This window comes from Salvia splendens, chromosome 11 (genome assembly GCF_004379255.2).
Source record: "Salvia splendens isolate huo1 chromosome 11, SspV2, whole genome shotgun sequence".
NCBI lineage: Eukaryota > Viridiplantae > Streptophyta > Magnoliopsida > Lamiales > Lamiaceae > Salvia > Salvia splendens.
The window spans coordinates 10,386,521-10,412,533 of NC_056042.1; the positions used below are offsets into that span (position 1 = coordinate 10,386,521).

The 26,013-nt window shown below is 41.9% G+C and overlaps 2 protein-coding genes across 2 annotated transcripts in view; both read left to right on the forward strand.

Moving 5' to 3' along the window:
* Positions 1-26,013, forward strand: part of LOC121755480 (40S ribosomal protein S9-2) — a 458,258-nt gene that overhangs the window by 62,036 nt on the left and 370,209 nt on the right. The window lies entirely within an intron of this gene.
* On the forward strand, positions 854-5,781 carry LOC121755466 (histidine--tRNA ligase, cytoplasmic-like). The gene is made up of 7 exons (XM_042150754.1): positions 854-2,242; positions 2,866-3,045; positions 3,126-3,383; positions 3,603-3,737; positions 3,950-4,231; positions 4,851-4,985; positions 5,288-5,781. Exons 1-7 carry the CDS (start codon positions 914-916, stop codon positions 5,591-5,593), a joined length of 2,625 nt encoding a protein of 874 aa, XP_042006688.1. The 5' UTR covers positions 854-913; the 3' UTR covers positions 5,594-5,781.

The window sequence follows — 26,013 nt, forward strand, 5'->3', positions numbered from 1 at the left end:
CGCCGGTCGCCTCCTTCAATTTTATTTTTTTTTTCCGAAAACTAACCCTATAAATACCACTTCTCCACTATCCATTTACACCATTTTCACACACTCTCCATTCATTCACTATCTACACTTTCACTCTCTAAAAATGCACGGTGGAGACGACGAATCACCCGGCTCGCACGAATCGGGATATGACGGCAATCCTTCCCAGCCGTCAGGATATGGCGGCATTTTTATTTGTATTTTGTTTTAAATGTTCGTTGTATAATTTTACCGTTGCCAATACAACGAATATTCGGTCCCAATTACCTCGTTTTATAATTATTTAAATTCCGATGATTTTAAAATTAAAGGAAAAAATTAAAATGAAAAATTGGTTATAAAATTTCGGGGCTATTGGCAGTGGACACCTTTTTTTTGGAGCGGACAAAAAAATTGGGGCTGTGGACAAAAAATGAGTGGGGCTATTGGGGACGTCCACCTTAGAGCGTCCACTATAACGTGGACGCGGCTATAGCCGCGAGCGGGGCGATGGCGGGGCGGAAGCGGGGCGGCTTATAGTGGGAAGGGTGTCCGCCGCGAGGGTGGACGCGGCGGGTGAGGGGAGGGACGGCGGACGCGGAATCGCCGCGTGCCGGGCGAGGACGCGGCTGAGGGTGGCAGAGAGAGAAGGAGTGGGGCTATAGCCGCGGCCCCCTATAGTGTGGAAACGGGGCGGATGCGGGCGCCGCGGCGGTGGGGCGGCTGTGCGAGAAGGGGGGACTGCGCGGCGGTCGGGCGTCCGTGCCATAGTGGACGCTCTTATAGTGGATACTCTTAGATGGCCTAAATTTGGGCTTTCCATTTTGGGAAAGCCCTCAAAATTCGATCCACTATAAAACTTCCTTTTCCGAAACCCCAAATTGCGGTTCCTTTCTCTGCGGCGATGGCAGCAGGGAGACGCACGGTGACTCTCGGCGGAAAAGGCTCTTCCCTGACATCTTCCTCCGTGTTCGACGTCGCAAGCGGCTTAGGTCGCATTACCATTGATTCCTCAGCACTCTCTCGTCGCTCCTCCACTTCTACCAGCTCCGCCGCAAAATTCTCGTTTACGATTCCCGATTATTTCACTGCGAAGGAAGCTAGGGCTTCTGTAATTCTCCTATTGAACAAGCTGTTGCTCTCTTCCTCTTCTTCCGCCTCCGCCTGTGCTCATTTGGTCGAAATTCTCGAATCGAATGCCCTGGGTTTGGATTATACACTCGACAATGTTGCATCCGATGAATTGGCTATGGTTGATTACTCTGTTGCTGCGATCGCTGGCGTTTCTGCAATCCTGGATCATCGGTCTTCCACATTGGTCCCTATTGTTGATGCCGTTGCAGCTTTATCGTGTGAGGCTCTGCGAGCTGACGTGTCGCCGTTTAGCTTGATGGACTCCGGAGATGGTTCTACGGCCAAGGACGCCGTTGCTGTAGCAGCTGATTTTAAGGTATTTTTTAACGGTTCGAAGCTGGTTAATTCGGAGAAGAAGCTTTCGCACTCTTCCATGGCGGAGATTCCGTCACTCCATGGGGATTTCAGGGATGTTTCTCGATCGCTCCACTCGAAAACTAGAGTTCAGTTGAATTCGGGATTCGGAGCTGGCTCGGCGAAGGTTTTGTCGATGTCATTGGGGAATTTGGCTTCATCTCTGTCGTATTTGGGGATTAATAGCATTCTTCGCACCGAGCTTCTTCTCTCCGGTTCAATTCCTGACGTGGAATTGTGTTCTCGTCTGTCGGAAATGGTGGCAGCCAAATGCCTACGCCCTGCTCTGGAAGAGCTGTACGCATCTTCTCAAGCTGCTCGTTTGCAAGAGGATTATCTGTTGTTCGTCCATAAAATTTATGAATTACTCGATGTGGTGAGGGATATAGTTTCGTGGGAGGCTACAGCTGCGTTCATTTCACTTGGAGGAAGCGAAATTTTTGGCGATAGAAGTCAAGGAGACAATGGGAGTTTGAGTGAGTCTTCAATTGGAGATAATCCTAAAGCTGATAAGAAGAGTGAGAAAAAGAAGAAGAAAGTTGTTATGGGGAAGGGAACAATTGCCCTGATGCAGTTTATCAAGGACAGGTTGCTCGGCGGAGCTTCAAAATATGACTTGGAAAAATGCGCTCAGGATTTCCAGTCATTACTAGATCCGGAAGGTCCGTGTTTTGATGATCTCCTCGCGAAGCTGAAAGAGATTGTGGAAACCAATGAAAGTCGAAGGCTTCCGAAACTACCCAAGGTCTGTAATAGTTACAACTTTCATACATTTGCATAAGCATTCTCTTGTTGGATCGTATTGCAAAATTTATGGGGCTCGAATAACTGAGGTGGCTTATTTATCTTCTACTATAATGTTTCTTATGTTTGCCCTATTTTTTTCAAAGCAAATAAGTGCGCAAGCATAGCTCTTACTCGTATGAACTGCACAACACATGCCTCTTTTTAAGAGATGCTATAATGATATCATGAGAGGTTGTTCAAATAAAGATAGTACAAAATCTGAATACTTCCATCGTTAAAACTGATTTATACGTTATTAATCATTCAGGCTCCGATGAGTGTTGATATGTCACAGTATTATAGTTGTGCAGTGTAAAGCGTGGATATTTTTCTAGAGATTGTATGTGATCTAAATGATGATCTATAAATGCTAGGTTTTGTTTATTCTTCTCAAAATTAATACCATCATGGTAATCAGTGAATGTGGCTTGTTTTCTTTTTTATTTTGGAGGTTGAGTTGTGTCCTCATAATTGGTCCATCACTCAGGTCTCTATTCACATTGTAGCTTAAGACAACACAACATTGAAACAAAGATGTTTTGTGTTATATTATAGACTCTTTTGCCTCTCTCTCATTCGCAGGGTACCCGTGATTTTGCAAAAGAGCAGATGGCAGTTAGAGAGAAAGCTTTCTCAATTATAACTGAGGTTTTCAAAAGGCATGGTGCCACGGCTTTAGATACCCCGGTCTTTGAAATGAGAGAGACTCTTATGGGAAAGTATGGAGAAGACTCAAAGTTGATCTATGACCTTGCCGATCAGGTGAGTTTTTTTGGTTTCATTGAGCAATCCCTTTTTTTGTCTTCAGTTTAACTTTAATACAAATGCCTTCTATTACGCAGGGTGGAGAGCTCTGTTCACTCCGATATGACCTTACAGTTCCTTTTGCTCGATATGTTGCTATGAATGGTTTGACATCATTCAAAAGGTACCAGATAGCAAAAGTTTACAGAAGGGACAATCCATCAAAGGGACGGTATCGTGAATTCTATCAATGTGACTTTGATTTTGCTGGTCAGTTCGAAAAAATGTTGCCAGACTTTGAGGTCATAAAAATCTTGACAGAGTTGCTTGATGAGCTAGCTATTGGTGATTACGAGGTAAAAATCTATTTTCTTTACTATAGTGTTATTTACCTCATAAAGTGGATGATATACTGCACTACCTTTTATGTATTTTTTTGTTATATATGAATAAACCTTTACTTGTGTAAAAATATTTGCTCGTTGCTTTAGGACCTCTAATGTCCTGGTTATGTTACCCATAGTTAAGGAAATTATTATATTTTCATGTTTAACTGTCTAAAATGTTTGTTTCAGGTGAAGCTAAATCACCGGAAGTTACTTGATGGCATGTTGGCTATCTGTGGGGTGCCACAGGAGAAATTTAGAACTATTTGTTCCAGTATTGACAAGCTAGACAAGCAAACGTTTGAGCAGGTTAAAAAGGAAATGGTGAGTGCGTGGATCTGGTCATAAGAGGTTAACAAAATAACACTGGCAGAATAGCTGTCCTTTCAAATAATAAAATGTCTTAATATTTGGTTCATCTGCTGAAAAAATGATGATCCCTTTTATCTTTATGTATGATAAATTGTTTTTAATTCAGTGGGATTATCCTCTGTGGACTCATAGGCTGCTGGATGCATATATTTTCACTTTTACAGGTGGAAGAAAAAGGTTTAACTGAGGAGACAGCCAATAAAATTGGAACTTTTGTTGAAAACAGAGGATCGCCTATGGAGTTATTGTCCAAGTTAAAACAGGAAGGCAGTGAGTTCTTATCAAACAGTGAAGCCGAGATTGCATTGAATGAATTGGAGATTTTATTTAAATCTCTACTGAAGTCCAAGTGTATAAACAAAGTAGTGTTCGACTTGAGTCTTGCAAGGGGTCTGGATTACTACACTGGAGTCATATTTGAAACTGTTTTTAAAGGGGGTGCACAGGTAAATTTTCTATTTCGTTTACATTTAATTGCTACTTTAGAACAGGAGCTTTTGGACATATTTATAGTATTAAACCATGCTTATAGTGTCCAGATTTAGATTGGTGATTGCAACTATACATATTGAGGGAACATTAGTTTTTCATTAGATAATTGATAAGAAAAGAGGTGTACTTGTGGGGTTAAATTTGCATTAATACTAATTTTCAAGTTTAAGCAGTCTGAGGCTTGTCAATCCAAAACTTATAGAGCCCAAGGGACCTTTCATCATGTAGTAGTTTTTCACATCCTCTAAAGTGCAAGTATGTGATGCTGGTGCAAATGCCAAATATGACGAGTGGATGTGTTTTTTGCCCCGAGTGGGTGTGTTTTTTTGCCCCTGACTTTTCACAAATCGGGAGAATTTGTGAAAATTAAATGTGGTCTGCACTCAATCAACTTATCAGAAGTTATGCAGGAACTTTACTTGTACTTTTTTGTTGTTTTCATCACAATTGAGAATAATTTAGTTATCTGCTGCAAACCTAATTGCTCTTCTTTTTATTTCTAATGTTAGTCATACTCATACTACACAAGATTTTATTTAAAGGATGCTAAAAATAGAAAAAACTTGTCTGCAGGTCGGTTCAATCGCTGCTGGTGGACGCTACGACAATCTTATAGGGATGTTTGGCACAAAGCAAGTTTCTGCTGTTGGCGTCAGCTTAGGAATAGAGAGAGTATTTGCTATTATGGAGCAACTACAAAATGACCAGGTATGCATTTGTCGTCAATTGAAAATCCACTGCTCATCAAAGAAAAGAAGCTCCTTCGAACTCTGTCTTGTTAAGAAATTAGACGATGTGTTAATTTCGGAGGTCTCATAGTGCAACTTGAATATGCCAACCTGAAATATGCTGAGATTTATGCTAGCATGCATTTGGAGAGTTACGATAAAAGCGACTTATTGTCACATGATAACTGTTTAAATATTTCTGATGCTGCAAACTTGTGTACACAGTTCAAATATTTTTGCTTGTGACTCATTGGCTTCTCATATAACATCCATCTGTGCCAGGAAATCCGAGCAACGGAAACACAAGTCCTGGTGAGCATCCTAGGTGACGACATATCACTAGGTGCTGAACTAGCAAGTGAGTTGTGGGATGCCAAGCTGAAGGCTGAAGTTATGGTGAATAAGAGAGTAATCAAGCACATTGACCGTGCCAGAGGGTCCAAGATTCCGTACATGGCGATAGTAGGCGACCAGGAGCTTAGCAAAGGTGTTGTGAAACTGAAAGATGTGACGGCCACAACTGAGGATGAAGTCCCGAGAATCGAACTCGTGGCGGAGCTACAGAGACGGTTAAACATCTCACTGTAAACAGATTGCCAAGATCATCAAATTTTCCATGTTGCGGTTTCTTTCTTTTTGACCGTGGGTGTACCCAGTTTTTTTCCTATTCTTTATCAGATTTAGATAACTTGTAGTATGTTGTTTTATGATACATTTTGATGTGTACAATGTGAATTTAAAGGATTCCACATATGTTGTTGCCAATGTTTTACGAATATTAAGGTACTAAACGAAATCTAGACGATAGTATTATATGGTTTTGAAACAATAATTTAAACGACGTTAAAGTAAAGTAGATATTGTCACAGTGAAGTATCGTCGTAAATAATTGAAATATTTCTCATACTGCTCCACTAACATCCTACATATGAGTACTAAACATTACTAATGCCAAGAATCAATAAATTATTCATGTTGCAATTTCTTTCGGTTTTGTTCTGAAATATTTGAGACTTTTTATATGTAAACGCATGTTTGAATGGTCTAGTAAAGGCAAGAGAAAAAGCATTTACTGGTTATTTCCTCATCTTTGATATCATGCATAGTTTGGCTTAGTACGTCCATGGGAAGATGACCTCTTCTTAAATCGATACGAGATTTTATACACTCTTATTTTAAGGGATTTAAGTAGAAATAGAAAAATATTGATGGATATTTTAATATATGAAAGATAATAAAGTAAAAGAGAAAAGAGATATTGGTCTTCTAAAATTATAAACTTTGCCCAAAATTGATATTTCCCATGAACTTTAAAATTTGTTTAGAATATCACAAACTTTGCACTTTGTTTGGTATTTCTCACGGCATGTCTATCACCATATTTGACTAACTTACGAGACTTTTTTTTATCATACTTGACACAATTAAATCAATGTCGTTTTCTATGTCACTTTTTATCCTACTTGTTATGAACTTAAAAATAGTTTAATATACATAAAAATATATCACGATTGCTCACTTAAAATAAGATTTGATGAAAATATCTTATTTGGGTCAGTTTGGGAAATACTAACAAAGTGCAAAGTTTGTGATATTATAGACCAATTTTAAAATTCGTGGGAAATACCAAATTTTGGGCAAAGTTCATGGTTTTAGAGAAAATAGGTTGTTGGACATTTTAAAGTAGGAAGGATGAATAAAGTAAAAAAGGAAAAAATATTGGATCCTCAGCTTAGGGCATCCATAGTGGTGCGGATGTCCCGGCGGACATCCCCGCGGACATCCCAAAAACACCTCCTGCCACGTCATAAGGACTTCCCACTGCACTGCCACGTCATAAAGACTTCCCAATGTACAGTGGCAGACATCCGACGGACTTCCCACAATAATAAAATTCACAATTCACCAATTAAACAATTTACGGAATTAAACAATTTACGGCACAAATACGGAGAAATTGCAACCACTTTATTTTAAAAAACATATAGTACAAAAAAAAACATAATATATTAAAAAAAATTACATAGTTAAAAAAACCGTCTTCTCACTCCTCGGATTCCCGCCGCCAGTACCCTCGTCGTCCCCTCCGCTAGTCCCCTCGTCGCCACTCTCCGCCATGTCTCCCAACCCCAAATCGCGCCGCATACTGTTGATGATATCCTTCAGTGACGACCTGTAATGATGATCGGTCGATATCCGCCATTCAACCATTGCACGTAACAGGGTTTCATGTTGCGCGACGCCGGCAAGTGAGGGAAGCTCGGGATCATTTTGGGTAGGAGCTGCCGATTGGGCCTCGGCGGACCCGCTAGCGCTTCCACTCGCCATCCACGCCGCGGACTTTTGCCCCACGGGCGACGACGGTGGGCCGACGATGAAGGTGTTGGGAACTCTGCCTCGGCGGGGGGGGGGGAGTTCGTGGGAACCAGCACTGTTACTGTACTCCCCGGAGGCGCTGATCTTCGTCCGCTTCGGCGACCAGATTCAACACCCGCAGTAAACTTGGTCGAAGTCTGCACCACAAGATACACATCCCAAATTTATCCCACGTAGCGTCTTTGAACTGATAGAAGCTTCATCCCGGCAGACATGCCACTGGTTGCCGAGCGGAGGTTGTTTGTGTAAATGCCGGCGAATCGGCTGAGCTGCCTCTTCAGCCGCTCCCACTGTTTCCGGCATTGCTCTCCGTTGTGAGGCTCCCCCCTGACGGTTTGAATTGGAGGTAGCTTTGGCTAATGCGCCACCACATCCTGTCGATATGCTGGTATCCCCGATATATGGATCCTCCGCTATACTGATCCACGCCTTCGCAAGCGCGATGCACTCCTCTGTGCTCCAGACGGTCCTCTTTTTCCCGTTGGATCCCTCCCCCCCTCAGCGGCTCCCGCCTCACCATCGTACCAGTTCCCCGTCCCATGCCCCTCCTTCTCCTTGTCCCCCCTCCTCCCTGTCGCCGTTGGTGCATTTGTGGGAGAATCCCGGATCGGAGATAGCCCCAACTCCTCCATCGAGAACGTCTCGATGCCAGTGAACTACGTCTCGAGAGGAGTACTCGGGGGTTGTCCGTCGACAGTAAATCCATACAGGGGCGATAGACATTGTCCACCGGTGATTGGGGGACCCCCTGCATACTCCCCCCGCAGTGACAGACGAGCCCTGCATCATCCCTGGCATCATCATCCCGGGCATCTGGGAGGCATCATCCCCGGCATTGAGGTCATTCTGGCACTCACCCCGGGCACTTGGGGCATCATCCCATACCAAGGCATGTACATGTTGTAGTACCCGGGCATCATCCCCGCCGTCATTTGAGGTTGGGGCATCATCCCCGCAATTCCGGACATCGTGGCGTACATTGGGGTATTTCCGCCAACGGGAAAGATCAGTCCCTGTGACTCGCTCGTGGCGGGGGAATCACTATCGTGGTGCTCCATTTATCTTCGAAAGAAAAGTATTTAGAGAGAGATACTCGTTAATACAAGTGAGACGAATGAAATGAAATTCAACGAGTCGTATTTATAGAATTTTTAAAAAAATAAAATAATCAGGACGTCCGCGCGGACGTCCGTGGGGTCAACGCAATGGCGGACTTCCGCAAGGACGTCGTCACAGACGTCCCGGGAACGCCGCGGAACTCCGGTGTCCGCAGCGGACGTCCGTATCCGCGTCACCTTTGCACAATGGCGGACGTCCCGCGCTGACGTCTGCATACCGTCGAGACGTCTCCGTCGAGGACGGGGGCCATTGATGGAGTCTTAACACCATATCTGCAATGAGTAAGAAAAGCGCACTTTATATTCGTAGTCGCGTTGAATATATTTAAAAAAATTCGCGTTTGTTTTATGTCGGCTCAATTTAACACCTAAAGTTTTTTCCAATCTAACCTGCTCCCAGAAGCAGAAGGTGGAAGAGTCGGACATTTTTCTCCTATTGGAAATTACATTAGCTTAACAATGTCCGACTGTAAACATTTATTCCATTGTAACAAGGTAATAATGATATTCGTAGGAGATATTGTAATGTAGGACTTGACAATAGTGCATTATTACAAATTCATCTTAAAGGACACAATTTTAAAACGCTACTAATATTGAATTTGTTTGAAAAATAGCTAAAATTTAGGTTACGAAAAGGTGTGATTGAGATTGAGATTATTTTGTCAAATATTTTGATTTTATGGAATGTTTCCATTTGTGTTAAGATATCAAGAATGATAATTCTTTTTAATGTAAGTGATCTATTTATAAATACTATAAATTAGTATCATTAATTAAATAAAGAAGTATTCAGCAATTGTTTGGTAGTGAATTATATTGTCACAATAAATAAAGATTCTCGTTTGAACCATTTCTTATATACTATAGCTACTTACGTATAAAATCTTTTTTTACGAATTTGACTATGGTAATAGATTTCTTATTTTCTTGGTAAAGAAAGCAGGCTAAGCCTATATGGTAATAGATTTCTAATTTTGATAATCGTACGTGCATTTAAGTTATAATACTAATTAATCATCAATGAATAAATGAATTAGGGTCGGACATGACTGTATTACAAGTAGGTGGTATTTGATTTGTTAGACAAAATAAAAGTGAGATACAATTTGCATAAGATAAGCCACATTAAAATTTGACTAGTGTCAAATTAGTCATATATGGATGAAGTTGAGATGGCTATTATGAAATACAATCTAATCTTTGATTATAACGGCAGGCCAAAATACATTGCTGATCATTTAAAAAAAATACAATTAAATAAGAAATAAAATTAATCATGATCTTCAATCACGACAATTAATCAACCATAGTAGTCATGTTGATACATATTACAATAACAGTTATTACTTTTATAGCAATTTATAATAACATATTTATCAAATAATTAATCAAATAGCATAACATGTTAACACATTGATTCAAATAAATGTCAAATCGCAAATTAAAAATTAAATACGCCATAATAGCCATAATAGAAATATCACTTGATGAAATTTGATATGTTGCGGACATTTTGTGGTTTGAGAAAATATTCAGTGGTCTAGACACATCACGTGGCATGATGACGAAGTGTGTCCCACTAATTAAAAGTTACAAATATGAGTAGTAAAAATATAGAAACTAAATAAGGTATCTTGTTCTTATAAATAGAATACAATTTTACAATTTAAAACTTTTAAATTATAATATAAAGTATTAATACACATAATTAATAATCATATATATAACAATATATATATGAGTGCCCCGCCCCTCTTCCACGTCACTTCTCTCAAGAAAGGATTTCAACTGAGAAGAAAAAATTTGGGAGAGAAGGGATCATTTTTATTTCTATGTATTTTCTATATAGACTTTACATCCTGTTATAGGTAGGAATATGTGTAAATAAGGCAGAGTATAAATCTATTCCTAATTGAATCAATTACATATAAATTATATGCTAATTGTGATACTTTCCTGGATTAGATTATCCTCTGCAATCTTCCCTTCTTGACACTCCCCCTCAAGTTGAGCAACGACATCTCCGATGTTCAACTTGCCCAGAACTTCCTTGAAGAATTTGGTGTTGATTGCCTTGGTCAAGATGTCTGCCAACTGATGTTCGAACTTGACGAATGGAAGCTCAATAACTCCCTCATCTTGTTTCTCCTTGATGAAGTGACGATCGACTTCTACATGTTTGGTTCGATCATGTTGAACTGGATTTCCGGAGATACTGATCGTTGCCTTGTTGTCGGAGTATAGTCGGATGCTTTGTGTAGGTGGAAAGCTCATTTCTGATAGTAATCTTCGTGGCCATATGATATCTGTTATGCCACTTTTCACTCCACGAAATTCAGCCTCAGCACTTGACAAAGCTACCACCTTCTGTTTTTTACTTCTCCATGTCACTAAGTTTCCTCCAAGAAAAGTAAAGTACTCTGCTGTGGATCTTCTATCATTTGGATTGCTTGCCAAATCAGCATCTGTGTATCCATCGATCTCTAAATGTTCCTTTTTCTCAAGGAAAATCCCAGATCACGTCGTGCCCTTCAAATAGCGCACGATCCTCAATGCTGCCTCCGTGTGACTCTCTTGGGATTGGTGCATGAATTGGCTTACCACCCCAACAACGTAGGCTATGTCTGGCCTAGTATGTGCAAGGTAGATTAATTTTCCGACCAGGCGTTGGTACTTCCCCCGATCAATCAACTTGCCTCCTTCTTCAATCTTCAATCCATGGTTCAGTATGATTGGAGTTTCTATCGGTTTACACTCAAGTAGACCAGTCTCTGCCAATAGATCTAGGACGTACTTTCTCTAACGAAGAAATATACCATACTTTGATCTCAAAATCTCGATTCCTAGGAAGTATTTTATTGCTCCTAGATCTTTCATCTCAAATTCTTGAAACAAGCATCTCTTCAAGTTCTCAATTTCTTCCTCATCGTCTCCAGTGATGATCATATCATCAACATAGATGATTAAGCACGTGATCTTGTCGCCCCTTTTCTTTAAGAACAATATGTGGTCAGAGTTGCTTTGTTTGAATCCAGCGGAAGTCATAGCCTGACAGAACCTCCCAAACCATACTCTAAGGGATTGCTTGAGACCGTAGAGAGTTTTCTTCAATTTGCAAACTTCTCTATTTTTGAACTCTCTAGAGTAGCCAGGAGGAGCTTCCATGTATAGTTCTTCATTCTCTTTCAGTTCTCCATGTAGGAAAGCATTGGTAACATCAAATTGGTGTAATAGCCAGTCCTTGCATGCCGCTACGGAAAGTAGCACCCTCACGGTGCTCATCTTGGCGACCGGAGAGAAGGTGTCATCATAGTCTATCCCATAGGTCTGAGTGTATCCCTTTGCTACCAATCTGGCTTTGTATCTCTCGATTGATCCATCTGCTCTGCGCTTGATTGTGAATACCCACCGACATCCTACCGGCTTCTTCCCTATAGGCATGATATGTTTCTCCCATGTTTTGTTTCTTATCAAGGCTTCCATTTCCTTCTCCATTGTTGCTCTCCAGTGCTTGTGTCTCATGGCTTCTTCGACAGAACGTGGTATCTTTTCATCTTCATATAGAGCTACTTCAAAAGCTCTGGCCATCTCAGTCAGCCGTCCAATTACAGTATAGGCTGCAGGATACCTTGGCTTTCGTCCCTGCCAGTCTGGAGAGTACCGTTTGGGTGGGACTCCCCTAGTACATCTGCAGGGCAACTTGTACAATCCTGTGTCTAGATCCACCCCTTGATCCTCATCTGCATCCTTTCCACTAGCCTCCCCCTCACTTCTAGTTCCATCATCCTCCTGTCTCACATTGTTAGTCTCGTTAACGTGAGAAACATTACTGGGACTTACCTCAGGAGTAGAAGACGGTGAATATAGATTGGGGTGCTGATTATGAGACATCGTGGATGGCTCGATGGTGCTGCTAACCTTCTCTGTGGGACCGGCATTGGGCTCCTAACTTGACACCGGATCGGTTAGAGGAACAAGGAAGGGTGAAGGTGGCTTTGGGGAATTAGTGGGATAAAGGCAACTTGGAGAGTCTCTAGTGTCTGGTTTCCCCTGACTCCTAAGTTGGTGGTAAAAGTATTCTGTTTCAACAAAGTCACAGTTCATGGTAATGTAGAGGTGGTGGGTTTTTGGGTCATAGCACCTGTAGCCCTTTTGGTTGACACCATATCCGACGAATGCACATTTGACCGCACATGGTGAGAATTTTGATCGGTCGTGTTTTGGAATGTGGACGAAGACTGTACATCCAAAGATTTTGGGTTCTAGGGACAAGGAGGATGGTATTTCTGTGAAGGTGGATAGGATATCGAGAGGAGTTTTGAAATTTAGGATGTATGTCGAGAGTCGGTTTTGTAGGTAGACTAAAGTGGCTATTGCTTCGGGCCAAAAAGATTTTGGTGTATGGGATTCAATGAGGAGGGCCTAGTCATTACAAGGAGGGTCCATTTTTTTCGTTCTGCTACCCCATTTTTGTTCGGGTGTATAGGCACATGTGGTTTGGTGAACAAGACCGTGATCAGAAAAGAAGGTTTGCATTCTTGAGTTAATGTACTCGCCCCCATTGTCGGACCTAAGGATTTGGATACGTTGGTTATATTCTGTTTGGATAAGGTTGTAAAAAATCACAAATTTCTCAAAGACTTCAGACTTAGATTTGAAGAAATAAACCCAAGACATTCTACAGATGGGTGCCCTAACCGACGATGCCAGAGACAGGTTTGCTTGTCTGTCAGTCCGTAAGTCAGCATCTCAGCCCCGGGTTGAGCCATCCTGTCTACATAGTATAGTCCTCTGTGTTCTGTGTCACGCCCAATTATCCTCTCCGTCTTCGTATCCTGTAAAACGCAAAATTGAGACTGCATTAGTAAGTTGTAGTTAAGTTCTCTCGTCACTTGACTAACAGATATCAGTTTGTGAGACAACGAAGGAACATATAGACCATTAGACAACTTCAATTCTGGTAAAATAGTAATTAGGCCAGCCCCTTGGACATGTGCTAAATCTACACTCGCAGTTTGTATATAAGTCATTTGTGTGGTGGAGATATTGGCAAAATCAAAGGCATCATAAGACATGGTATCGGTGGCTCCACAATCAAATATCCAGTGGTCAGTTTTTTCTTGGTTTTCGGGGATAGTAGGCAAGTCGGCTAACGCTTGGAAGGCATTTCTACACTCAATATTGGGTTCGGTATCAAAAATTCTAACACTTTGGGCCTCTAAACAAGATTTTAATTGTTCAGGGGTTCTTATTAGCAAATTCACATATTTTTGGGGTACAGATTGACACATAAAGGACATAGGGGGTCGGAAGTCATATTTGGCAGAAAATTGGGGTTCTTTTCGCATCATATGGGGAAATTGGGGTATATTTTGAGGGTTTAGGAAATTTGAGGGGTTAAAGAATAAAACCCCTCATTACCTCCTGGAACTCTAGCCGCCACCGTCAATCCCCTTCCAATCTCTGCCTGCTGCGCTCAGTCCCCTTTGTGATTTTCAATCGTCGTCACCGATGAGACCGCCGGCGTGGTGCTGCCCGCCGGAACTACACCGCCGTTTGGAGGTGGTCTGGTGGGGTAGCATCGATAGCCCAGCCTCCTCCTGCCACTACACCGCTGCTCTTCCGCCACCTCCTCGATTCTGGTTCCGATTGGCCGCCCTCGCTGCCCTTGGCTTCTTCATTTCATCCCACCATTCGGGATATCCGATTAGGAGAAAACATCCCTCTTTGGTGTGTTTTTTCCTCCATAGTGAGAGCAAGTAAGCCTGCTCTTGTCCTCTTCTCCTGTTCGACTATGATTTACGGAGTTTGAGGGGTAGCCGAGTGGTGGTGGCCGGTTTATGGCGGCTAATCCAGCGCTGATGCTTCCCGTCGGTGGATCCTTCGATTCATGTTTGAGGACTCCCGAATTAATGGCTTCTCTTCGAATAATTCCATATTCTTGCTTCACTGTTGGAAGGGGATCTTTGTTGATGATTTCCTTCTTGACTGCATCATACTTGTGATCTAGGGCTTGCAGGAAATGGTATACTCGAAACCTTTGTTCTCTCTGGTTGTATTTCTCGATCTTTGATGGGTAACTCATCGGGTTTGGGTCTCAGGTGTCAATCATGATCCATAAGTCTTGAAACTTGTTCCATAATTCCTCCAATGTCATGGTACCTTGTCTCATGTCGTATGCTTGTTGATGCAGATCCCATATTTGGACAGGATCAGAACCGCTCCCATTTGTGACGGCAAGTTCATCCCATAGGTCTCTCGTCGTCTCATATCGTGATACCTCATTCACCAGGCTTGTCTCGAGGGTATTGATGATCCAATTGAACACAGTATCATCCCGTTGTTGCCATTTTGAGTAACCGGGATCTTTGACCGGGGGGTTTTGAAACTCCAATTATGTGAGACGCCAAACCTTTTCCCTCGATCGCTCGTTTCATGAGGATTATCCACAGGGGATAGTTGTGTCCATCCAGTTTGGTCTTCACGGAGACTTCCCCGAAATTCTCGGGGTGGTCGGGTTGAATAGGTTGGGTTGTTGTCGGTGGTGTTACCGGCTTTATTTCTAGTGGCATATTGAAGTTTTGTTTCATGAATGCCGCAAGTTGTTCACCAAATTCGGGTGGGAAGCCAGATTGGCTGCCTTCGGTTGAGGATTTTTGGGAGTTTCTGGTTCAAAATCTGACATGGTTTAGGTTGGCTGATTTGCAGGTTCTCGGTTGGAAAGGGTTAGGCTAAAGGCCGAGAAGGGTTAGGGACGATGGAAAGGGTTAGGCTAAAGGACGAGAAGGGTTAGGGACGATGATGACTCTGTTTCTGACTCCCATGGAAGATTTAGCCTGCTCTGACACCATCTCAAGAAAGGATTTCAACCGATAAGAAAAGAATTGGGAGGGAAGGGATCATTTTTATTTCTATGTATTTTCTATACAGACTTTACATCCTCTTATAGGTAGGAATATGTGTAAATAAGTCAGAGTATAAATCTATTCCTAATTGAATCAATTACATATAAATTATATGCTAATTGTGATACTTTCCCAGATTAGATTATCCTCTGCAATCTTCACTTCTTGACAACTTCACCTCTCTCTCTATTCTGTTTTTCAATTAATTTCAAAATAAGATTACGACGCCTCAGAAGAAAAGGGAAAGAGCTCTAATTTCAATTGTTACTGGTGCTCAAGATTACGGCACCTCAAAAAAAGGAAAAGAACTATGATTCCAATTGTTACTGGTGTTAATTGAGAAGTGCAATTTCTAGGAGAAAATTCTCTTCTTTTTTTACCAATATACGATTCTACATGAACGTGTGTCTCTTACTTCTTGCCATTTCTCTAGTGTTAGGAATTGATCTCGCAGAAATCAACAACCAAGAAGCGATGAACGTAAAACACACCAAGGAATTACGTGGTTCGATCAATGTGATCTACATCACGGACAACAAAATGAAACTTTATTCACCTCACTATCAAGATTACACACTCTCAATCTAGCTCTATCTCACTATGAATCAAGAAGCAATAACCGCAAGTAGCTATCTAAATTAAAGTGAATGAAAGAGCGATTGAATGACTGAGTTGCTATGTATGTGTGTGTGGATCCCCTTTTATGTGAATCTATGCTACAGAAACAAAGAGAGAGCACAAGAATATAACAAACTTTCAGCTGTCAATTCTTGTTCATCAACCTCCAACGGCTAGTTGAAGCTAAGCTGACGTGGATAACTGATTCAACAACCATCCCTTTCTTGGAGCTAAGCTTCAGCAGCTCAAGCTTCACTACTCCACCTTCTCCCTTATACTCTGATCTCATCACATTCACAATTACATCTAGTTTCCATGAAAATCAAAACCCATATGTACATTTTTTATGACATACAAACTCATCTGTGAAATTTGTTAGAGTTTAAATCACCTTTCGAGTAATTGAATACGGTAAAAACTCTTATTTTATTTTCTAAGGAATGTAACATATTATTTTTATCATAATGTTGTTATGTTTTACATTTAATGGATGTTTATTGCATGTTTAAACGTATAAGTAACTTAACAAAGTCTAAGTATTTGTTTTAGTAGACCGGTTGTGGGCTTCGTCCACTTTAACGTAACACGGTCAGTTCTGAACAAAGAAAAATAAAAATTCACAACCCAGATAGCCTAGACTACCTATCGTGAAAGGTTGCAATGTCAGTCTGCATATTTCTAAGTCTTACTGAAATAAGATGATATTGGTGTGGTAGAGCACTGAATTGGTTCTAATAGCGAGACAAGTCTGTATGCTATCTACTGAAAGACGAGGTCTTAATAATTATTTATTTCTTAATCAATGTACGTTAACATTGAGCATACGGTATTGATTATGTACTACTTTGACTTATCAAATGGTGCGGGTTTTTCGCAACCCAATAATCCTGGTATAATAGGTAGTGGTCATTTGTAACATCCCAAACTTTTGTGACTTCTTTTTATGTAATTGGAATTTTGGAATTTTAGAAACGTTTGCTTCTATGTGATTTAAGTGACCTTACGTGGAATGAATTATCGTGTTTAATGTGATTGATGAGCTTGAGTTTTATACTTTTCCAATGTGGGGAAATAATTAATAGGATCATGCATTCATCCTTTCTCGAGTCGATTCATTGAAATATTCGGCCCTTCCTAATTATTGAAATAATACTTCTTCTTGTGGATTTAATTAATTATTTTGGGATACTTATCCAAATTAAATCCAAACCAAATGACCCCTAAGTTGTACTACATGAAATTCGAACTCCATTTTATTTTTCCTTGGGAGTTTTCGAAAATTTCCTATAGGAGAAAGAATTAATTTCCTTTTGATTTAATTGGTGCTTTATTGACTCCCTTCCTTTGAATTTAATCCAATTAAATCATGTGATAATGTTTTTCTTCACCCAAAATAAATAGAGAGTTGGGATATTTTTCCTTGGCTATTTAGCCTAGCATTTTCGGCCCCCTCCAATAAAATTGGAGAATATTTTAATTGTTTCCTAATTTGTGGGATCCCTTTTTATTCAAATAAATTCCTATGTCTAATTAATTGGGGATGTGAATATTTTTTCTATTGTTCCTCCATATCACACGCCCCTATGCATTATTTCCTTGTGGGAATTTAATTGATTGTTACCTATTTTATGGGAGCCTTTTTCCTAAAGAAATTACCTAATTTAAATCCTATTCTATTTAATTGGGGATTTAAATAATTTCCTTGTGCAAAGTTCTTGAAATTTTCGTCCACTACCCTATTATTTCCTACTTGGAGATTTAATTTATTTGTTCCCTTATATTCATTATTTTTTATTTCCTAAGTTATGAATATATTCTCCAAGAAAATACCAATAAATTCCTTGTTATGTACACATGGAATTTTCGAAAATCCCATCTCTCCCACAAGCCTATTTTATTCTTTATAATAGTGGGATTTTTATTCATTAGCCTATATTTTAATTCTCCATAATTTATTTATTTAATTCATTCATGGACTTAAACCTATCAAATAAATACCAACTTATCAAACCCTAGCCCCCATTTCTCTAAAAATTTCGCCACCCTCATCCTCTCCCTCTCCCACACGTTTTCATCTTCTCCCCCACTCTCCCACCTCCAAAAATCCTCCATCCAACCTTTGTTCTTGCAATCCGTTGAAGTTATCTTCGAGAACCTCCGACGAATCGCTCCATTCTACGTTTCTACCGATTCGTTTTGTCAAAGGAAGGTATAATCGCACACTTTTCCTCCTCCTTCACTTTTTGAACCATGTTTTGAGTCCTACATGCATGTAGAGAGTGTAGGTTTGATAGATCGCGAGTTTTAACGGGGGAAATCGTGTGTCGTAAGAACTTGTTTGATTTTGCAATTGTTGGTTGAATTCACGTGTGATTGGATCGAAATAATTGTGAAAAATATGAGTTGGTATGCAAATATGTGTTTGAGGAATGTGTAAGCATGATGATGTGTTTTCGAGCATGAAGAATCGGTGTTTTCGTTGTGGAAATTTAAAAACCCTATTTTCGAATTTGAACCAGAATTCTGTGATGCTCGACCAGTGACTTATGATCTGTATTTGACCCATCAAACGAATGAATTTTGCTACGAAATTTTTACTGAGTAAATTTCAAGATGTTTTCTGTGTCTCGTGTGAATTACAGCCTATTTTATCGAAGAATGAATTTTTAATAAATATTTGAAGTCGACTGCGCAAATCTGCCAGAAACGTGAGTTCTCGCCATGAATGTTTCGTTTTCTGTTTGACTGACCAAATGAACTCCGATTGATGTAATTCTTGAACTATATGAAAATTTGAAGTGTCTTCTGTGTTTTGTTAGATTTTCAGCCTTTTTGGGCATCGTATGCATTTATGGTGAATTTTTCAAATGAACTACGCAATACTGTCAGAAATTGTATGTTCCGACCAGAGAGTTCAATATGTGATATGACTGACTAAATGACGTGATTTCGATATGAAAATTTTCATGGATGAACTTGAATGTGTCCTCTGTATCGTGACCAAAATTTAGCATGTTTTGAGGTCGGGTGAATTTAAAGTGATTTTTACAAAACGATCGCGCAATTCTGCCAGTTTTCTGCCTTGATTAAATGACACTTAGTTTCAAGTTTAAAAGTGTTATTTGATGCATGTATGTGCAAGGAACGTGTTTAATTGTTTAAATCACTTGCGATAAGTTGAAAGGTGTTACGTGTGTTTAATACCCTTGTGATGCATGTTGGGTTTTGGGATTGAGGAGAACGATGAGAGAGAAACGATAGGACATGCATAGTGATATGTTGTTGTGTGAGACTGACTTGTGTTGTCATTGACAAGGGTGTTGTGTTTTCGTGAACTCGAGGATCGAGAGTTGCTAGGTTGGGTTGTGATTTTGCTAAGAGAACGAGGTGGGCTTTCTTTTCAAACCTCTTTTCTTTTCCGAAAAAATATTATGTGGAGATATAAGGGTGGTTTAACTGTTATGTCATGCCATGATGTTTTTGTTATGAGATTGTGTGCCTGATGCCTAGTTCGTATGAGTTTACTCCGTTAGGCTACATGGCTGTATTGTGAAACGAATTCGGGTCCGAGTAGGGCCGTAAACCCTATCGGGCTGTGTACACTGGTGGGATCGTGAGCCGTCCTTACAAGTCGGCCGGTCTCGTGGGCGAATAGTGTGGCCACACTATCGTCACACTGTGGTTGTGACTGTTGGATTGATGTGAAAAGTGGGGAGATTATTTGACTGGCCAGTCTATGAAACATTTTTGTGTTCTCGTGATATTTTCCTTACTACGTATAAAACTCGAGATCACTGGTATGGATGACATAACTTGATAAATGTTTTCGGCATGAGCCCATTGAGTACAACAAGTACTCAGCCCTGCAATTTCTTTTAAAAATTTTGCAGGTTGAGCGGGATGTTGCGGTGGATGTTGAGCTGGCTAGAGACCTTAGGATACGTTGTGTCGTCATACATAGGCGTGATCCTTGACTCTCCTTGAACCTTATATATCCGCTGCTATGTTTTAATTTATGCCTTAAGACCGTAAGCTTTTCGTTTTGGTGTTGGGACATGTATGGTGGTGTTAGGATTTAAACGTGCATCTACGTTGTCTTTTGAAAATGGCATTCTCCGAATTTAAGTTAAGTGCTTGTTCTACTTTAGTTTTTAGTTATTATATTTCTTAAGTCTAATTTTTTCCCTTTGTCTTTTTAAAGGTATTTTATCTTATGTCTTTTCAAAAAAAATATAACCTTAAAATCTTTAAACTAAGTTGTTTTCCTTTCTTCAAATCAATTAAGTTGTTCTTTTTAAATTGTAATCCATGCATGTCGGTCACGATCGCCGCGTTTGTGGTACCCCTTGTATGGGCGGTCGTGACAGAGTGGTATCAGAGCCTTGTTCTTTCGCTCTGGTCCGAGAGTCTTCTTTCACTTTAAGTCTAAGTTAGTGAACCCTTATTTGACTAGAAGTGTCATGAAGGCTCAACATCCAAAGCATCACGCTCAACCGATGAAAGAGAGGTATGTTTAAATTGTTGGAAGTATGGAAGAGTAGTGCATGAAAATGTATGATGATATGATATGACGTTGACAAGTTTATGCATGTGAATGAATGATATGCATGAGGATGAGTTGTAATGGAATGGTTATACGAGCATGATTGACATAATACCTTGAGCATGTGCTATGTTTATGATTATGATGTTGTAATAGCATGGTTTCGTGGAAGTACAAGTATGATTGGCATGATAATTGAGACATGTTTTGTATGTGCAAAGGTGATATCGATATGGCATGAATACTTGTGAGTATGAACTAAGTGATGTTGCTAAATGTGTTTTATGCGCGAAAATACTACAACGATAGCATGCAAAGATATGAAACGTTAAGACAACGACAAACTTTCGAACTACGCGACAAACTTAACAACTTTTTCAAACAATAATACAATTTGGTGTTTTAAAAGAAATTTTCGTCTCCGCGTAGATGGTACGAACGAAACGAACCGCGCTTAAGAGCAGTCAGTATAGTGCTAGAATGCGACAAGCGATTTACGATTACGACCACTATGAGAGAGAGGAAGGCAAGGCCTTGAGAGAGGTTGTCGCCGTTTTGAGACCCTATGGCGAGATGTCTACGGGTACCATGTAACGGCCTATGGTGGCATAAGAAGACTAATTGAGTTGATGCCCGACAATTGGGAGTCTTGGTTGGAAACAACAGCCAGTCGGTTCACGTGGTACGAACCAAGAAACCAGATGATGGCCGGCGACATGAAAGGTTTTCTAAAGGCCTTAACCTGTGCTTTGATTGACTCATGTTCCGAGCGACCACCATCGACAGAGAAAGAAGAAGATGAGACCTTTTGGGAAGACAAAGATGTGATCGAGGTTAAACCAACGGCAGTAAGAGAAGCCGTACCACAAGAAGGCATGGTCCCGGGTTTTGAAGATGACTACGTGGATGTTAACACGGATGATAGTATGGATGACGAAGAAGATCTCCGTATGATTGATGAGTACCACGTAGAAGAGGAAGAGGACCCGGAAGAGGAAGAAGACCCGGAAGAGGAAGAAGACCCGGAAGAGGATATTAGCACTAGATAGATGTGTGATGTTGTTTTCTTTTCCTTAAGTTGTTAAGACAGTGGAAGTAGCACCTTTCTGTTTTTCCGAACGAATGCTTTTGATTTTCCTTTCCACGTTGTTTATGGAAGTTTCCCTTTTCACGTGCTTTTAAGTAATTGTGTTTTATCGTATCGTACGCGTGCATGAAAGCGATGATGTTTTAATAACGATGTACTCACAACGGTGCTAACCTGTGTTTTAGATCAACATGCCCCCGAGACGTAGACGTGGTCCGCGTGTGGAGAACATGTGGGGGAGCAGACAGAAGGAAGTGTCGGCAATCCACCCCGCCTCCACCACCACCTTTACCCCAACCAAACGAAAGGGAGTACATCAAAGCCTTTCGGAAAGAGAACCCACCTAAGTTTGATGGATTGGGAGAGCCCCGAAGGCGGAGGCATGGGTGCGCGATATTGAGCGTATCTTTGAGTTCATGGGATGCACGGACAGAGAACGCCTGGCCTGCGTGACTTATCAGCTGACAGGACCCGCTGACTTTTGGTGGGAAACAAAGAAGAGAACCATGGACCCCGCTCGCCGTGAGGCGCTTACTTGGGAGGATTTTAAGGAAGAGGTGTACAACAAGTATGTTCCGGAAAGTTATCGGCGGGCGAAGGTAGTGGAGTTCCACACGTTGAAGCAAGGAAGTATGACGGTCACAGAGTACGACCGCGCCCTATGTGAGATGACTCGCTATGCGCCAGAATTGGTGGATACAGACGAGAAGATGGCTGCGAAGTTCCGTTCGGCCTTAGGACAGAGATAGGGTCGCAGTGGCTAGTCGGAGGGGAATTCCTTATTCCGAGGTGCTGGGCTGTGCCTTAGATGTGGAGGAAGCACTGCCAAGAATGAGAACAAACAATCCTGCACCGTCTGCACCCCCAGCGAACTTTAGAGACAAAAGGAAGTGGGAGGGAAACCGAACTCCTTTTGACAATAAGAGGCGTTTCTCCACTTTTCGGCAACCACAGAATCATGGGCGCCAAATTGTGCCACATCAGAGGGGAAACCCACAGAGAACACCCTACTGTAATCGGTGCTCCAAGCATCATGTTGGGGAGTGCCGAGTTGGAGGCATTCGGTGTTATGCCTGCGGTGGAAACGGGCACATGTCTCGAGAATGCCAAACAATAACAAAGTGGAGTGAAGAATGGGCAAGGACAGAGACCACCACAGCAGCCTCAACCAATCCGACAAGTGGCCCCACAGCAAGCAAGGGCATATGCACTCAAAGGGAATCAAGGACAGGAACCCAAGCCAGCAAGGGCAAAGAGAATTTGGCAGGTATGGGAAAGCTCCAACAACTGCCTATTATTGTGCTGTTTGATACGGGTGCTTCGCATTCTTTTATTTCCATGTCATGTGTGAATGCCTTAGAACTCCCTACTGCTATGCTTGAATCGAGTTTGAATGTGTCCTCACCGGTGGAGGATTGATTGATATTGTGAGAACTTGCTCGAACATAGAGTTTGTGTTAGGAGAACTAGAAGTAGTGGCCCAACTTTTGCACGTTATGCCTTTGGAGAATGTGGACATAATTTTGGGAATGGATTGGCTTACCGAGAACCACGCAACGATTTACTGTAAACAGAGGCAGATTTCTTTCAAGCCCGGGCGAAGAGCCGACTATCTTGTATGGGATCTCCATGAACCGACGAACCTCCATAATCTCCGCATTGCAAGCAACTACGATGATAAGGAAAGGACGTCCGGCGTATCTGGTATACTTGAATGGGGAAGAAAAGAAAGAATTGAGGGTGGAAGACGTGGCAGTGGTGCGAGATTTTCCGAGGTGTTCCCCGAAGCTTTACCAGGACCGCCACCCGACAGACAGGTGGAGTTCACCATTGATTTAGAACCAGGATCAGCGCCAGTATCAAAGGCGCCATACCGAATGGCCCTAAGGAGTTGGCCGAGTTGAAGGTCCAGTTGCAGGAACTGTTGGACTTGGGTTTCATTCGACCCAGTGTGTCACCATGGGGAGCGCCAGTTCTGTTCGTTAAGAAGAAGGACGGAACGATGAGAATGTGCATCGACTATCGTGAGCTTAACAAGATGACTTTGAAGAATAAGTACCCACTGCAAGGATTGACGACTTGTTTGACCAACTTCGAGGAGCGGGCGTATTCTCGAAAATGGATTTGAGATCAGGGTATCATCAACTAAAGGTCCGACGAGAGGATGTGCCTAAGACTGCTTTTCGCACTCGTTATGGCCATTATGAGTTCGTCGTGATGCCATTTGGGCTGACCAACGCCCCAGCCGTTTTCATGGACTTGATGAACGAGTTTTCCACGAGTATCTTGACAAGTTTGTGTTAGTCTTCATCGACGACGTGTTGGTATACTCGAAGAACGAGGAGGAGCATGGACAGCACCTACGAACAGTGTTGGAAACGTTGCAAAGAGAGAAACTTTATGCCAAGTTTAGTAAGTGTGAGTTTTGGTTGACTCGAGTGAACTTCCTTGGTCATATTGTGACGGCAAATGGGATTCAAGTAGACCCAGCAAAGGTCGAGGCCGTACAGAATTGGAAATCGCCGAAACGCCAAGTGAAATCCGCAGTTTCTTGGGATTGGCGATATTATCGACGCTTCATCGAGGGATTCTCTAAGATTGCGAGACCGATGACGCAACTACTAAAGAAAGGAATCAAGGTAGTTTGGACGCCAGAGTGTGAGGCGAGTTTCCAACTGTTGAAGGAAAAATTGACTACTGCACCAGTCCTAGCGGTACCAGAACCCGACAAGGACTTCGCCGTCTATACGGACGCGTCGAAAGTAGGACTAGGATGTGTGTTAATGCAAGATGGGAAGGTGATAGCATATGCTTCCCGACAGTTGAGACCAAACGAGTTGAATTTTCCGACGCATGATTTGGAGTTAGCAACAGTGGTGCACGCGCTGAAAATTTGGAGACATCATCTCTATGGAGTGAGATGCGAAATCTATACGGATCACAAGAGTCTCAAGTACTTCTTCGAACAGAAGGAGCTAAACATGCGACAACGACGTTGGTTAGAGGTCGTGAAAGACTATGACTGTGGTATTAACTACCATCCGGGCAAGGCGAACGTGGTCGCCGATGCTTTGAGTAGGAAGAACCAACCTCAACTAGCTTATTTCCTAACGCAAGAGGAAGCTTTGATTCACGAGTTTGACAAGATGAGTTTGGAAATAGTGAAAGCGCCCGAGACAGTAGGTGCAAAATTGGCGACACTAGTGATTGAGCCAGATTTGAGAACCAAACTCATAGAAGCCCAACGACGTGATGGAAAGTTGGAGGATTTACGCGTGAAAGTGAGAGCCGAGAAGCTTGATCATTACCTCGAGGAGGCGGATAATGCCTTGACGTACGATGGACGATTGTGTGTGCCCAGCGATGAGGTGCTAAAAGAGGAGATTTTGAGTGAAGCGCACGACACGCCTTACACCGCACACCCCGGAAGCACGAAGATGTATCGGGATTTGAAGCAACAGTTTTGGTGGAATGGGATGAAAGGGGATGTAGCGTCATATGTGGAACGATGTCTAGCATGCCAACAAGTGAAGGCCTTACACCAACGGCCATATGGGAAGTTACAACCGCTCGAAATTCCCGAATGGAAGTGGGAGCATCTAGCTATGGATTTCGTAACGGGTTTGCCAAAGTCACAGAAAGGCAACACTGCGATCTGGGTGATCATTGATCGACTTACTAAAAGCGCGCACTTCTTACCGATTAAGATTACTTATGGCGCGGACAAACTAGCAAAGCTCTACGTGAACGAGATTGTGCGATTGCACGGAGTACCAAAGACCATTGTATCCGACCGCGATACGAAGTTCACATCAAAGTTTGGATGAGTATGCAACGCGAATTGGGCACACAACTGAACTTCAGCACTGCATATCACCCGCAATCGGATGGGCAGTCCGAGAGGACGATTCAGACACTTGAAATATGTTGCGAGCAGTTGTCTTAGATCGAGGGAAAGTTGGGAAACGGTTCTACCATTGGTTGAATTCGCCTACAACAATAGCTATCAAGCGACGATCGATATGGCTCCGTATGAAGCTTTGTACGGCAGGAAGTGTCAATCCCACTTTATTGGGATGAAGTTGGCGAGAGAAAGATGTTAGGACCCGACGCCATAAAGGAGATGACCGAAATTGTGCATCAAATCCGTGCAAGGATCAAGGAAGCTCAAGATAGGCAGAAATCATATGCTGACGTGCGTCGAACGGAAATCAAATTCGACGTTGGTGACAAAGTGTTCTTGAAGGTGTCCCCGACGAGAGGAGTTGTGAGATTTGGAGTGAAAGGCAAGCTGAAACCGCGTTTTTGTGGGACCGTACGAGATCATCGACGAAGTAGGTCCTGTGGCGTATCGTTTG

Excerpts from the sequence above, each read along its gene's own strand:
- LOC121755466 (XM_042150754.1), top strand. The coding sequence starts at position 914 with ATGGCAGCAGGGAGACGCACGGTGACTCTCGGCGGAAAAGGCTCTTCC. Across the intron at positions 3,384-3,602 it reads TAGCTATTGGTGATTACGAG|GTGAAGCTAAATCACCGGAA; the intron begins GTAAAAATCTAT and ends TGTTTGTTTCAG. Across the intron at positions 3,738-3,949 it reads AGCAGGTTAAAAAGGAAATG|GTGGAAGAAAAAGGTTTAAC; the intron begins GTGAGTGCGTGG and ends TCACTTTTACAG.